Here is a 14,201-nt window from a genome sequence, read left to right as displayed (position 1 = left end):
TTGCCCCAAGTGTGACGCTAATAAAAAAGCCATATTTGAGGCCGACTGTAGTATCATCACAAACCCTAAAGGTCCCTTCGCCGCCTGCCACAATGTGATAGACCCTGCCTCTTACTTCAGAGATTGTGTCTATGATGTCTGCTTGTCTGAGGGAGACCGTAAGGTTCTCTGTCACAGCATATCAGCATACATGATCGACTGCCAGGACTTTGGGGTTAACATCAGTAACTGGAGAACACCAACCTTCTGTCGTAAGTATTTACCAACCTGTGGATTGGGACACATTTGGCTTTGGCTTTCTTTCATCTATATATTCTGTCTGTATATTCTGACTCTTGTTTTCAGCACCATTTCATCAGGTCAAATTCCTGGTACTTGTAAATGTATTTGGCAAATAAAGGTGATTTTGATTCCTGCAGGCTGGAGTATTGAGTGTTGTGGCTGGACATTATATTGCATGTCTAATTACTTAATCTATTCCTCTGTAGCCCTGGACTGTCCTGCCAACAGCCACTACCAGAGCTGCTCTGAGATCTGTGCCACCCCATGTCCCGGCCTCTCTGACATTATCACCTGCCCCACCACTTGTGCTGAGGGCTGTGCCTGCAATACAGACTACTACTTCAACGGGACAGGCTGTGTTAAGTGGGACCTGTGCAGCTGTTACCACAAAGGACGCACCTACAAGGTGGGGTTTACCTAGAACATATACAGTGGGGAAAAAAAGTATTTAGTCAGCCACCAATTGTGCACGTTCTCCCACTTAAAAAGATGAGAGAGGCCTGTAATTTTCATCATAGGTACACGTCAACTATGACAGACAAATTGAGAAAAGATAATCCAGAAAATCACATTGTAGGATTTTTTATGAATTTATATGCAAATTATGGTGGAAAATAAGTATTTGGTCACCTACGAACAAGCAAGATTTCTGGCTCTCACAGACCTGTAACTTCTTTGAGGCTCCTCTGTCCTCCACTCGTTACCTGTATTAATGGCAACTGTTTGAACTTGTTATCAGTATAAAAGACACCTGTCCACAACCTCAAACAGTCACACTCCAAACTCCACTATGGCCAAGACCAAAGAGCTGTCAAAGGACACCAGAAACAAAATTGTAGACCTGCACCAGGCTGGGAAGACTGAATCTGCAATAGGTAAGCTGCTTGGTTTGAAGAAATCAACTGTGGGAGCAATTATTAGGAAATGGAAGACATACAAGACCACTGATAATCTCCCTCGATCTGGGGCTCCACGCAAGATCTCACCCCGTGGGGTCAAAATGATCAAAAGAACGGTGAGCAAAAATCCCAGAACCACACGGGGGGACCTAGTGAATGACCTGCAGAGAGCTGGGACCAAAGTAACAAAGCCTACCATCAGTAACACACTACGCCGCCAGGGACTCAAATCCTGCAGTGCCAGACGTGTCCCCCTGCTTAAGCCAGTACATGTGCAGGCCCGTCTGAAGTTTGCTAGAGTGCATTTGGATGATCCAGAAGAGGATTGGGAGAATGTCATATGGTCAGATGAAACCAAAATAGAACTTTTTGGTAAAAACTCAACTCGTCGTGTTTGGAGGACAAAGAATGCTGAGTTGCATCCAAAGAACACCATACCTACTGTGAAGCATGGGGGTGGAAACATCATGCTTTGGGGCTGTTTTTCTGCAAAGGGACCAGGACGACTGATCCGTGTAAAGGAAAGAATGAATGGGGCCATGTATCGTGAGATTTTGAGTGAAAACCTCCTTCCATCAGTAAGGGCATTGAAGATGAAACATGGCTGGGTCTTTCAGCATGACAATGATCCCAAACACACCGCCCGGGCAACGAAGGAGTGGCTTCGTAAGAAGCATTTCAAGGTCCTGGAGTGGCCTAGCCACTCTCCAGATCTCAACCCCATAGAAAATCTTTGGAGGGAGTTGAAAGTCTGTGTTGCCCAGCGACAGCCCCAAAACATCACTGCTCTAGAGGAGATCTGCATGGAGGAATGGGCCAAAATACCAGCAACAGTGTGTGAAAACCTTGTGAAGACTTACAGAAAACGTTTGACCTGTGTCATTGCCAACAAAGGGTATATAACAAAGTATTGAGAAACTTTTGTTATTGACCAAATACTTATTTTCCACCATAATTTGCAAATAAATTCATAAAAAATCCTACAATGTGATTTTCTGGATTTTTTTCCTCATTTTGTCTGTCATAGTTGACGTGTACCTATGATGAAAATTACAGGCCTCTCTCATCTTTTTAAGTGGGAGAACTTGCACAATTGGTGGTTGACTAAATACTTTTTTTCCCCACTGTTCCAACAATGTGTTGTGTTTACTTTACAATAGAACATTATGTACCACAAATACACATTATTGTCAGATATATCTTTCAGAAAATACGTGTATACTGTAATGTACAATTGTTTATTGTAAATGTATAGTCCAATAAGGTATTATTCAATGTAAATTCAAAGATAAAGTGTATGTCCCTCTATTATAAGAACTGCATCCTTATAACACTGCCACAATAACAATGTACTGTACCTATTTCTCTCCCTCAGATTGGTGAGTCTGTGTTGTCAGAGGATTGCCAGGAGCTCTGCACCTGCACTGCCTCTGGTGATGTGAAATGTGAGGCCACCAAGTGCAAGGCTGACGAGAGCTGCCAGGTCAAGAATGGTCACCTGGGCTGCTATCTCAAAAAGTGTTTGTTGGAGACTAATGGCGCCTTCACCCTTTTCAATGGAAGAAGTGGTGCAATCACAGCCATGGGGGCCTATGAGATAATCAAAGTTTGTGACAATGCTCTGGTGGAAGAGTGGTTCAGAGTGGTGGTGACGTTGCAGGCCTGTGGGAAGTCTGGCCTCAAGAGCGTTGTTGCTGTGTACGTCTACTTCAATGATCTGATGATCACTGTCAACAGCAAGCATGAAACTTGGGTGAGTCACCTCATATACAGTATATATTAATTCATAGATTATTAAGTATTGTTTATGGATGACACCAATTCCCTTCAGTATCTAGGATTGTAAGATTGTATACTATTCCATCAGTGTTACTTTGTTTTTCAATGTTGTTCACAGATAAATGGTAAGAAGGTGACTCTACCACGCCTGCTGAGTAATGAAGTCTCAGTGAAGGTCTCTGACAAGACAGTGATGATTGAGAGGATGTCAGGCCTTCAGGTGTCATACAGCCTCTCTCAGGAGATCATAGTGACAGTGAGTGCCCACATGGCTGACAAGGTGTGTGGAGCTTGTGGAAGACTGGTTCCTTCAGGAGACGTTATCCCGGTCCCTAGTTTCCTGACTATGCAGGAATACATGGACGGCTGGAACGCACCAGACTTCCCCACCTGCAGGTGAGTTACTGTATAAATCTGAAACTGATTCAAATCTGAAAAGCAATCAATAACATTCAAGTTGTGAAAATGTATACTTAATTAGGGTTAAAGCTACCTCAGTTGTATGCTCTTTGACCCCTTACAGTGTCGGCCTTTGAACACCTTGGAACGTTCTTTCATCCACAAGACAATTTAACTACCCAGATTAATCACCCATGATAGAGAATCAGTCTTTAATAAATGTTTGTTATGACTTTCATTCTATTCTTACCGAACAATTACATTTTATGAATGATTCTGTAAAAACCAAACAATAAAATGTCTGCAAGAAAAGCATCAAGAACTGATGTATTGTCTCTATTGTACTTCTCCAGATGATCATTAATTCCATGGTCTTTTACTATGTTCTGCATAGGGGATTACATTAGGGACAGGTTATAGAAAATAGTTGATTATGTACACAGAAGTATATGGCTTCCTTGTGATGTCATGGCAAGACATGCAGTGCATAGTGGAAGTATATACACCCTTTGCACAATCTTCACATTTTGCTGTTTTAAAATTAAATTTAAAAAGGGATTCAATTAGATTGTTTTACCCCCTACAGATCTCCACAATCTACTCCACACTTTCAAAGTGAAAGAAAATTATAGAGCATTTTCCTAATGAACGAAGATGTTTTATTCGTGAACATTCTTAGAAAAAATGGTTCCAACAGGGTTCTTCGGCTGTCCCCATAGGAAAACCCTTTTTGTTTCCAGATAGAACCCTTTCCACAGAGGGTTCTACATGGAACCCAAAAAACCTACTACCTGGAAACAAAAAGGGTTCTTCAAAGGGTTCTCCATAGCAAAAGAACCCTTTTAGGTTCTCGATAGTACCTTTTTTTCTAAGAGTGTATGTTTTCACACCCGAGAGTTAATACTTGGTGGAAGCACCTTATGCAGCCATTACAACTGTGAATCATTCTGAATAAGATTCTACCAACATTGCCAAACTCTTATTGCAAAATGTATCCATTGTTTTTGTCATTACATTTGTTTGGGAATCATTGATGGACAGCAATATTCAATAATAATACTAATAATAAACCATTTAGCAGAAGCTTTTATCCAAAGCGACTTACCGTCATGTGTGCATACATTTTTACGTCAAACCTTGTCTCTGATTTTCATGCAATATTAACTCAGGACAGAGACTGGACCACTCAGGAACACTCAACACCTTTTGGAAAGCCATTCTGGTGTGTCGTTGGCATTAAACTTTGTGAAATTCTCCTGCTGAAAAATAAAATGATCCCACTGTTAGGTTTTCAGAAGACTGAGCCAGGTTTTCCTCTAACTTTTTACCTGGGCTTTGCTCCTTTCATATGTCTTTTGATCCTGAAAAACTCCCCAGTCCCTGCAGGTGACAAGCATGCCCATAACATGATACTGGCACTACAATAATTGAAAATGCAGAGGGGTTCACTCTGTGTTGTGTTGTATTGGATTTGACCCAAACCTGTAGTTTATCATTTATGCCAAAAGGTTATTTATTTGCTGTGTTGTCTTGCAGTATTACTTAATGGCTTTGAATGATTGTTTTGGAGTGGCTTTTTTAACACAGACTTTTCATTTTGTCGTACAGTTTCAAGTATTATGGTGGCAGCATCATGTTATGGGTATGACTTTCACCAGCAAGGACTGGGGAGTTTGTCAGAAACAAACGAAATGGGAAAGGAGCAAAGCCCAGGTAGAACATTAGAGGAAAACATGCTGAAGACTTCTGAAATCCTAACCATGCGATAGCGTTTTCTTTTTCAGCAGTACAATTACATAAGTGTAGTATACTGTAGAATACTGTACTACACACTGTAGTATACCTCGATTATGTGTTGTAATTACTACACTGCTCAAAAAAATTAAGGGAACACTTAAACAACACAATGTAACTCCAAGTCAATCACACTTCTGTGAAATCAAACTGTCCACTTAGGAAGCAACACTGATTGACAATAAATGTAACATGCTGTTGTGCAAATGGAATAGACAACAGGTGGAAATTATAGGCAATTAGCAAGACACCCCCAATAAAGAAGTGGTTCTGCAGGTGGTGACCACAGACCACTTCTCAGTTCCTATGCTTCCTGGCTGATGTTTTGGTCACTTTTGAATGCTGGCGGTGCTTTCACTCTAGTGGTAGCATGAGACGGAGTCTACAACCCACACAAGTGAGTCAGGTAGTGCAGCTCATCCAGGATGGCACATCAATGCGAGCTGTGGCAAGAAGGTTTGCTGTGTCTGTCAGCGTAGTGTCCAGAGCATGGAGGCGCTACCAGGAGACAGGCCAGTACATCAGGAGACGTGGAGGAGGCCGTAGGAGGGCAACAACCCAGCAGCAGGACCACTACCTCCGCCTTTGTGCAAGGAGGAGCAGGAGGAGCACTGCCAGAGCCCTGCAAAATGACCTCCAGCAGGCCAAAAATGTGCATGTGTCTGCTCAAACGGTCAGAAACAGACTCCATGAGGGTGGTATGAGTGCCCGACGTCCACAGGTGGGTGTTGTGCTTACAGCCCAACACCGTGCAGGACGTTTGGCATTTGCCAGAGAACACCAAGATTGGCAAATTCGCCACTGGCGCCCTGTGCTCTTCACAGATGAAAGCAGGTTCACACTGAGCACATGTGATAGACGTGACAGAGTCTGGAGACGCCGTGGAGAACGTTCTGCTGCCTGCAACATCCTCCAGCATGACCGGTTTGGCGGTGGGTCAGTCATGGTGTGGGGTGGCATTTCTTTGGGGGGCTGGGAGGAGATCCCTCAGGAGACCATCCGCCACCTCATCAGGAGCATGCCCAGGCGTTGTAGGGAGGTCATACAGGCACGTGGAGGCCACACACACTACTGAGCCTCATTTTGACTTGTTTTAAGGACATTACATCAAAGTTGGATCAGCCTTTAGTGTGTTTTTCCACTTTAATTTTGAGGGTGACTCCAAATCCAGACGTCCATGGGTTGATACATTTGATTTCCATTGATCATTTTTGTGTGATTTTGTTGTCAGCACATTCAACTATGTAAAGAAAAAAGTATTTAATAAGATTATTTCATTCATTCAGATCTAGGATGTGTTGTTTAAGTGTTCCCTTTATTTTTTTGAGCAGTGTATATAATTTTGTAGTATACTGTAGAATACTATAGTAAATACAGTATACTACAGACTGCAAAAACACTTCAGTAAATACTACAGTAATGTCCACAAAAACACTACAGTCTGCAAAAACACTACAGTAATTACTATAGTATATACTACAGTATTTAATTTGCTTATACCTTGCCCATTCCCCTCCCCCATATCCCAATTTGTGCCACCAATAAGTGAGAAACCTACATGCCAAGTATAGACCACGTGTTCCCTACAGGTCATAGAAAAGAGCAGAAATGCTGAACTATCCATTCAGTCAGTCCTAGCTATTACATTTACATTTAAGTCATTTAGCAGACGCTCTTATCCAGAGCGACTTACATTCTTTTTTGATTTTTCATACTGGCCATGTGGGAATCAAACCCACAACCCTGGCATTGCAAACGCCATGCTCTACCAACTGAGCTACATCCCTGCCGGCCATTCCCTCCCCTACCCTGGACGACGCTGGGCCAATTGTGCACCGCCCCATAGGTCTCCCGGTCGCGGCCGGCTACGACAGGTTCTATAATTTTCATTTAGAGATTTCATCCTTTTTTAGATTTAATTTTAAGGCAGCAAAATGTGAAGACTGTGCAAGTGGTGTGTAGACTTTCACTGGTGACTGTAGTGTTTTCTGGGCATGGGAAATATTTTACATGAACAAGGAACAAGCTTGTATTTGACTGGTCACCACAGCATTATTTCCTTGATGTAATATACACGTTTATGATTTAATTGTATTTTTTATTAACAAGAATGTGTATTCGGAAGGATACATTCGTCACAACACTAATTTATAATTCAGTATCATTTAGATATCAAATTACATGTAGAGATAATTAATCCAGCAAATACAGCTTAGTACTTTCTATTACATAGTGAATATTTTAAATCGACTTGATTACCATTGTAATGATTTGACCATTACAAATTACTTACTGGAATTGTTTTGAAAATCTGAGGTGAGGGTTTGGCAGAAAATGGCATTCCTTCTACAAATATTGTAATTACTGTTTGTTACAAATCATTGACAAATGGTCACAGTGATTTAGGCAATATGTATTCTTGGTGGGATTCTCCAATAGCAGACTGTTCTTCAGTTGTAGCATGGTCAGTTCTCTCATATCACTGTAAAAGAGAAGGGGAGAGTTGTGAGTGCATATCATTTCCCACTGGAATCTGTCATGTAAGCATGAATGCTAACACCTGCTGCTATGTTTTCAAAAGACAGTGTGGACTTTAACTTTCAAACCTTCATTATGGAAGTTAAAATAACAAGTTTCAAGTCCATAACCCCACAAACACCATTGTTTGACACCATACTGGTAAGCTAAGGCTCTATATTTGGATTCCTTAGACTGAATAACAGTCCTTCACGGTCTCATATATTGAAGGTTAGGTTCATAATCATAGAACATTATGGTGAAGTGGCTCACCATTGGGGGAAGTCAAAGGCTACTTACTCAACCATGTACCCCTGCATTAAGGTGGCAGATGGGATAGCATTCCTGTATACCATCCTTGACCTGGCAGCTCTCTTCACTCTGGCACACCATGGACTGTGACAGAACAACTCCAGATTTCTAGCAGATGTGCACCGCAAAACAGTTGTCTGACATCAAGGATTACACTATCTAAAAAGATCACAGACACATATCAGTGAGACTTTTACACATCCACGTTCGAGTCACAGACAGCGCTCCAAAATCCATACTAGAAGTATCCGGGATACATGCAGGGTAGTAACGTCATGAGTTTGGATTATGGTTCCTTGTTTAGCTAGCTAGCTACATGTCATAACAAAAGACTCCTCTATGCAAGTAACAATTTCAATAGAATGTTAATGATGTCACTGTGACAACTGTTGATAGACGTAGCTGGTCATTTCACTCTGGCTATCTACTCCGATTTCAGAGCACTCTCGTCTTAGTGTGCCAGAGCGCAGAATAACTGACAAATTACAAACGCTCAACACCTGTTGAATATGGCCAGTGTCAGTAAATGTTGGCAAAAAAGCAGATATTGTTGCCAGCAGGACAGTTGCAGTCAGCAACGCTCTGGATAACATAAAAACAGCCTAACCAGCTCTGCTAGGGCGAGTAAAATGGTCAGAGTGAGCTGTTCTCTAATTTGTGTATGGAAGTAGCTAGCAAGCTAGCCAACGTTGGCCAGTTAGCTTGGGTGCTTCACTGCTGTTGTTAGGACAGAACGCTCGGATCAACCCTTACAGAGATGTGTGGGGCTAAAGTTTAAGAGGGTGTGAACGATGCTGAATGGGTGTAGACAAAGAAGAGCTCTCCAATAGGTGTACCAAAACATTCAAAGGCCATTTTCTCAAAAGTGAGGTTACAAGTTTATCAACATTCAAAGCAGAATTACTTTCCCATTGTTCCTCAACTGTAGTGTATAATATACAATTTTCTAGCTCTGAGTCTCTACTTTTATCCAATGTAAAAAACACAATTTCAAATGTTGCTAAATAAGACCAAATAGAGCCAGTCGATCACATTTGCCAAAGGGTCTGCCATCATTGACTTTGAACTGGACTGTGTGTTAGCAGGCAGTAGCAACAGCTCGACTTTAGATCATTAGAACGCATCGCCAAAAGCCACAAAATACACCTGAATGGATTTCTGCAAATATGTAAATACCACGGGAGTCCTCTTCCATTTGGAAACTTCACAGTCCTATTGATCGAACAACCATGAAAAGGCAGGCTCTCTCTCCCTCAATTGCCTATGCACATCAACAACAACAAGATCAACAACTAATAGCCAGAGCGAGATAAGCAAAAAATCTAACGCGGGAACATTACATAAATGCTCTCAAACTTTTTTAACTAGTTGGCTGTCAAAAGTGCACTGAAACGATGGGGAATAGTAGCTTGCTCGTCCTTCTGCAGCTGGCCTGCCAATGCATGCATGTCCCAACCTATATTTTGACAACTGAATGGGAACTTGCCATAATAATGTTGATTCTTATGTTATTTTAACTTTTTCCAGTAGATATTTGTGTTTTGCCTTTTGTTTCATATTGCCTCGTAAAACCCAGATTCAAAACACCCCTCACTGCCCCTCTGGTTGTGACACAATACAGATCATTCATAGTATATAAGGGCTCCTTTTTCAATCATCTGCTAGATAAAAAGATTAGTTGGTGGAGCAATATTTTTGTTTCTACTCTTTTGATAAAGTTTAATGTGCAATTACTCTGATTTGAAAATGTGATGCAGTATTCTTTACTATTGTGTTGTCTTCCTATCGTTTCCTCTAGAATTGGTTAGGGAATGAAAGAAGAAAACTGGATCAGAGTCAAGCTGTCCCTCCCCCAAAAAACTAAGCTCTACAAAAGTTATGTGTCAGCTTACAAGCTGTTTATGAGGCACCACCTTAAAGCAGAAGGTTTGTGCAGGTTTGGCTTTAATTACCTGTTTGCAATTACAAGAGCAAGGCAGGCATTCAAGTATTGTGGACTGTATGCATTTCTCAATCGGTGTGCCTTTGATGTATTTTTGTTTAGGTTTTTTGGATGAATTATAAGAGGGGTTTCTCTTCAGAACTTTATGGGTCTAACAACAAATTCTAAAGTCTACTGACTCCATCTGACACATATTTCTACTTTCTTTCAACAAGTAAATATTTTGTTGTTGTAATGCCTTGATAGAATAGATAGATAAAACAATGTCACTGACATTGTCATGTTTTCTGTTGTATGTCAGGAGTTATGGCAGGTATACAGGGCAAATGGCAGGCATTACCACCTGCCACAAAAGCCCATTACAGTGAGGAGGCAAACAGGAGGCAAGAGGTCAGGAGTTGACGGGGAACCTGGAGGCCTTAAAAGTCAAAGATGATTTAAGACGGCTGAAATCAATGGTGGGAATATATAGGGTCACAATAGTAAATAATGACATTTTTAAACTTTTACTTCAAAAAAGTAATGTATTTGCATTTGATAGTTGGAGTTAGATTTGAGATACAGATTTAAGATACAGAGAACAGGCATATTATTCTTACAGAAGGATTTCAGTCTTTTCGCCAACTATTTTCCTATAAGCATTTTTAGGTATTGTCTTTTTCTTTTTTTTTGTACATCTAATTTAAGTAAATATTTATCTTGTTATCTTATCTATTTCTACATAATATTTTGTTAGGTTATCGAGTCGGAAGGTATGGGGGTCGACACAGCATTCCTTGTTCACAACCCTGAGGATCCCATACCAGTCAGCACAGTCTCATTTGGGAGTGGAAGGAAATTTGTTGAGGGCCAGGTTTTCTGTAAACGTTTCTGGTACACATATTTTAAGAATAATTTTGGTAACACTTAACCTCAAGCATTTGCTTGTTGATCACCCTGTTGCAGGACAACTTTTCTGCAATGCAGAAAATATTTAACTTGTAGTGTATTTGAGGTTTGAAAAGGCTTCTGAAGTTTGTAATTTCCACTTTGAAATTTCAGACATGATTTTCCCTTACGAAAAATTGACAAAAATGTCAATTCATTATAATCCACATAACAATTCACATTTCCTGTTACGGCAGGATTATTTTCCTGCTGTAGCAAACTGACTCAAATTAAGATCCTACATCTGTACATCTATAATGCCTTTAAACACACTCATACAGTACTGTGCCTCTTTTATTGTTACATCTAGGCAAACCTGTACCTTCTGTTGTTGAAATTCTAATCAAGTGCGAGCGACTTCGTCATTTCTTCAAACAATCATCTTTATTTGTAATCGATTAATTATTGCAATAATGGAGCTGGTCAACGACCACCCATAGGTGATTTGTTGAGAGCCTAACAAACAGGAAATGCTGATGTCTTATATAGTGGACCTAAAAATGCTTAGTCATGGCTGGTTCCACCCCTCCCCGGCAGATCAGGGCATCATAAGCTACCTTGTTTTCTTCTTGTGGCTATTTGAATCGGGTCATAGCGCAAAAAGAAGTGATAACGTTAGTTCCGTTACTCCTCTCTGTTCAAGCCAGACTCTGTTCACCTCATATCTCCACACCTCTGTGCCCTTGAAAGATATGAGAAGAACAGGATAGACTGGGACACTGTGGTCACTCTCAGAGAGTCTTTGTCTTGACCGTGTAACTAAGTTGAACAGAGGCAGAGTGGAAAAATACCAGCTCCTTCTTACAAGACTGGAAATGCTATGATCCCTTATTGATGTCACTTGTTAAATCCACTTCAAATCAGTGCAGATGAAGGGGAGGAGACAGGTTAAATATGGATTTTTAATCATTGAGACAATTGAGACATGGATTGTTTATGTGTGCCATTCAGAGGGTGAATGGGCAAGACAAAATATTTAAGTGTCTTTGAATGTGTCACACCCTGATCTGTTTCACCTGTCTTTGTGATTGTCTCCACCCCCCTCCAGGTGTTGCCCATCTTCCCCAGTATATTTATACCTGTGATCTCTGTTTGTCTGTTGCCAGTTCGTTTCGTTTCGTCAAGCCTACCAGTGGTTTTCCCCTTGCTCCTGTCTTTCTCAAGTTCATGTTTTCTAGTTTTCCCAGTTTTTGACCATTCTGCCTGCCCTGACCCTGAGACTGCCTGCCGTTCTGTACCATTTGGACTCTGGTCTGGATTACTGACCTCTGCATGCCCATGGCCTGTCGTTTGCCTGCCCCCTGTTTTCTTAAATAACATGTTGTTGCTTCGACACTGTCTGCATCTGGGTCTTCTCCTGAAACATGATAGAATAGGGTATGGTAGTAGGTGCCAGGCGCACCAGATTGTGTCAAGAACTGCAACGCTGCTGGGTTTTTCATGCGCAACAGTTTCCCGTGTGTTTCAAGAATAGCACACCACCTAAAGGACATCAAGCCAACTTGACACATCTGTGGGAAGCATTGGAGTCAACATGGGCCAGCATCCCTGTGGAACCCTTTTGACACCTTGTAGAGTCCATGCCCTGACGAATTGAGGCTGTTCTGAGGAGGAGGGGGACAATGGTGCGTGTCGCCAAGCCAATGGTGCGTGTCGCCAGTCCGGCCCGCCCGTTCCTGCTCCCCGCACCAAGCCAGTGCTGCGTGTTCCCAGTCCGGCCCGGCCCGGCCCGTTCCTGCTCCTCGCACCAAGCCAGTGGTGCGCGTCGCCAGCCCGGCCCGGCCTGTACCTGCTCCCCGCACCAAGACAGTGGTGCGCGTCGCCAGCCCGGCCCGGCCCGTTCCTGCTCCCCGCACCAAGCAAGTGGTGCGTGTTCCCAGTACGGCCCGGCCCGTTCCTGTACTCGCACCAAGCCTGTGGTGCGCGTCGCCAGTCTGGTCCGGCCCGTTCCTGCTCCTCGCACCAAGCCAGTGGTGCGCGTCGCCAGCCCGGCCCGGCCTGTTCCTGCACCTCGCACCAAGCCAGTGGTGCGTGTAGCCAGCCCGGCCCGGCCCGTACCTGCTCCTCGCATCAAATCAGTGGTGCGTGTTCCTAGTCCGGTCCGGCCCGTGCCTGCTCCTCGCACCAGACCAGTGGTGCGTGTGTCCAGTCCGGCACGGCCCGTGCCTATTCCACCGGTGCCTGGTCCGGCACCGGTCAGCTGCTCCACTCCGGAGCCAGAGCAGTCCGCTCCATCGGTGCCTGATCCAGCTCCGGTTAGCTGCTTCACTCCGGAGCCAGAGCAATCCGCTCCACCAGGGTCCAGTCCAGCTCCGGTCAGCGGATCCACTCCGGAGCCAGAGCAGTCCGCTCCACCGGTGCCCAGTTCAGCTCCGGTCAGCTGCTCCACTCCGGAGCCAGAGCAATCCGCTCCACCGGAGCCCAGTCCAGCTCCGGTCAGCGGCTCCACTCCGGAGCCAGAGCAGTCCGCTCCACCGGTGCCTGATCCAGCTCCTGTCAGCGGCTCCACTCCGGAGCCAGAGCAGTTCGCTCCACCGTCGTCGGGTCCAGCTCCAGTTAGCGGTTCCAGTGCAGACCCAGACGTCAGCCCCTCTCCAGGCTCGGGGTCTCCCACACCAGGGTCCAGACAGGGCTTGGTACTTCGTGGGAGGAAGGAGAGGGGAAGCAGCGCGCCGAGGTCCAGACCAGACCAGGGGCGCAACAGGGAGGCGGAGAGTAAGAGGTCATCACGCCCGGAGCCGGATCCGCCTCCGAGGCGGAATGCCCACCCGGCCCCTACCCTGTTATGTTTATGTTGCGCGGTCGGAGTCCGCACCTTTGGGGGGGGTACTGTCACGCCCTGACTCAGGGGACTCGTATATGTTGAGTCAGGGTGTGTATGTTCTATGTTGTGTATTTCTATGTTGGTGTTCTAGTATGTATATATCTATGTTGGCCGGTGTGGTTCCCAATCAAGGCAGCTGTCGTTCGTTGTCTCTGATTGGGGACCATACTTAAGCAGCCTTTTGGCACTGTGTAGTTGTGGGATCTTGTTCCGGGTAAGGTTTGTTGTGTGTTAAACGTTAGGACTTCACGTTTCGTTTGTTTATTGTTTTGTCGTGTGTTTATTCAGTTTAAATAAGCATGTACGCATATCACGCTGCGCCTTGGTCTGACCCGTCTGTAAACGAACGTGACAGACAATATTGAAATTGCTGTTGCAAGAAACTCATTTGGATGTTAAGGAGCATCTGAAATTGCAACAAGTGTTTTTCTCATCATTTACATCCAGAAGTAGAGGTGTGGCAATTCTTGTGAAAAAGAACCTACCCCTTAAGGTCTTGAATTGTGTGAAAGATACATTTGGTTGT

At 43.6% G+C, this 14,201-nt stretch overlaps 1 protein-coding gene across 1 annotated transcript; it reads left to right on the top strand.

Moving 5' to 3' along the window:
- Nucleotides 1-3: 3 nt before the first annotated feature.
- On the top strand, nucleotides 4-11,602 carry LOC121585740 (alpha-tectorin-like). Its single transcript, XM_041902051.2, has 5 exons — nucleotides 4-251; nucleotides 489-688; nucleotides 2,557-2,934; nucleotides 3,079-3,356; nucleotides 11,542-11,602. The coding sequence occupies exons 1-5, from the start codon at nucleotides 191-193 to the stop codon at nucleotides 11,600-11,602; spliced, it is 978 nt and encodes a 325-aa protein (XP_041757985.2). The 5' UTR covers nucleotides 4-190.
- Nucleotides 11,603-14,201: the final 2,599 nt, after the last annotated feature.

Source organism: Coregonus clupeaformis, chromosome 17 (assembly GCF_020615455.1).
Source record: "Coregonus clupeaformis isolate EN_2021a chromosome 17, ASM2061545v1, whole genome shotgun sequence".
Lineage (NCBI taxonomy): Eukaryota > Metazoa > Chordata > Actinopteri > Salmoniformes > Salmonidae > Coregonus > Coregonus clupeaformis.
This window is presented reverse-complemented; position numbering and strand designations above follow the sequence as displayed.

Coding starts and splice junctions, on each gene's coding strand:
- LOC121585740 (XM_041902051.2), top strand. CDS start 191: ATGATCGACTGCCAGGACTTTGGGGTTAACATCAGTAACTGGAGAACA. Junction 689..2,556: donor ACAAAGGACGCACCTACAAG/GTGGGGTTTACC, acceptor TCTCTCCCTCAG/ATTGGTGAGTCTGTGTTGTC. Junction 3,357..11,541: donor CCAGACTTCCCCACCTGCAG/GTGAGTTACTGT, acceptor TGCCCTTGAAAG/ATATGAGAAGAACAGGATAG.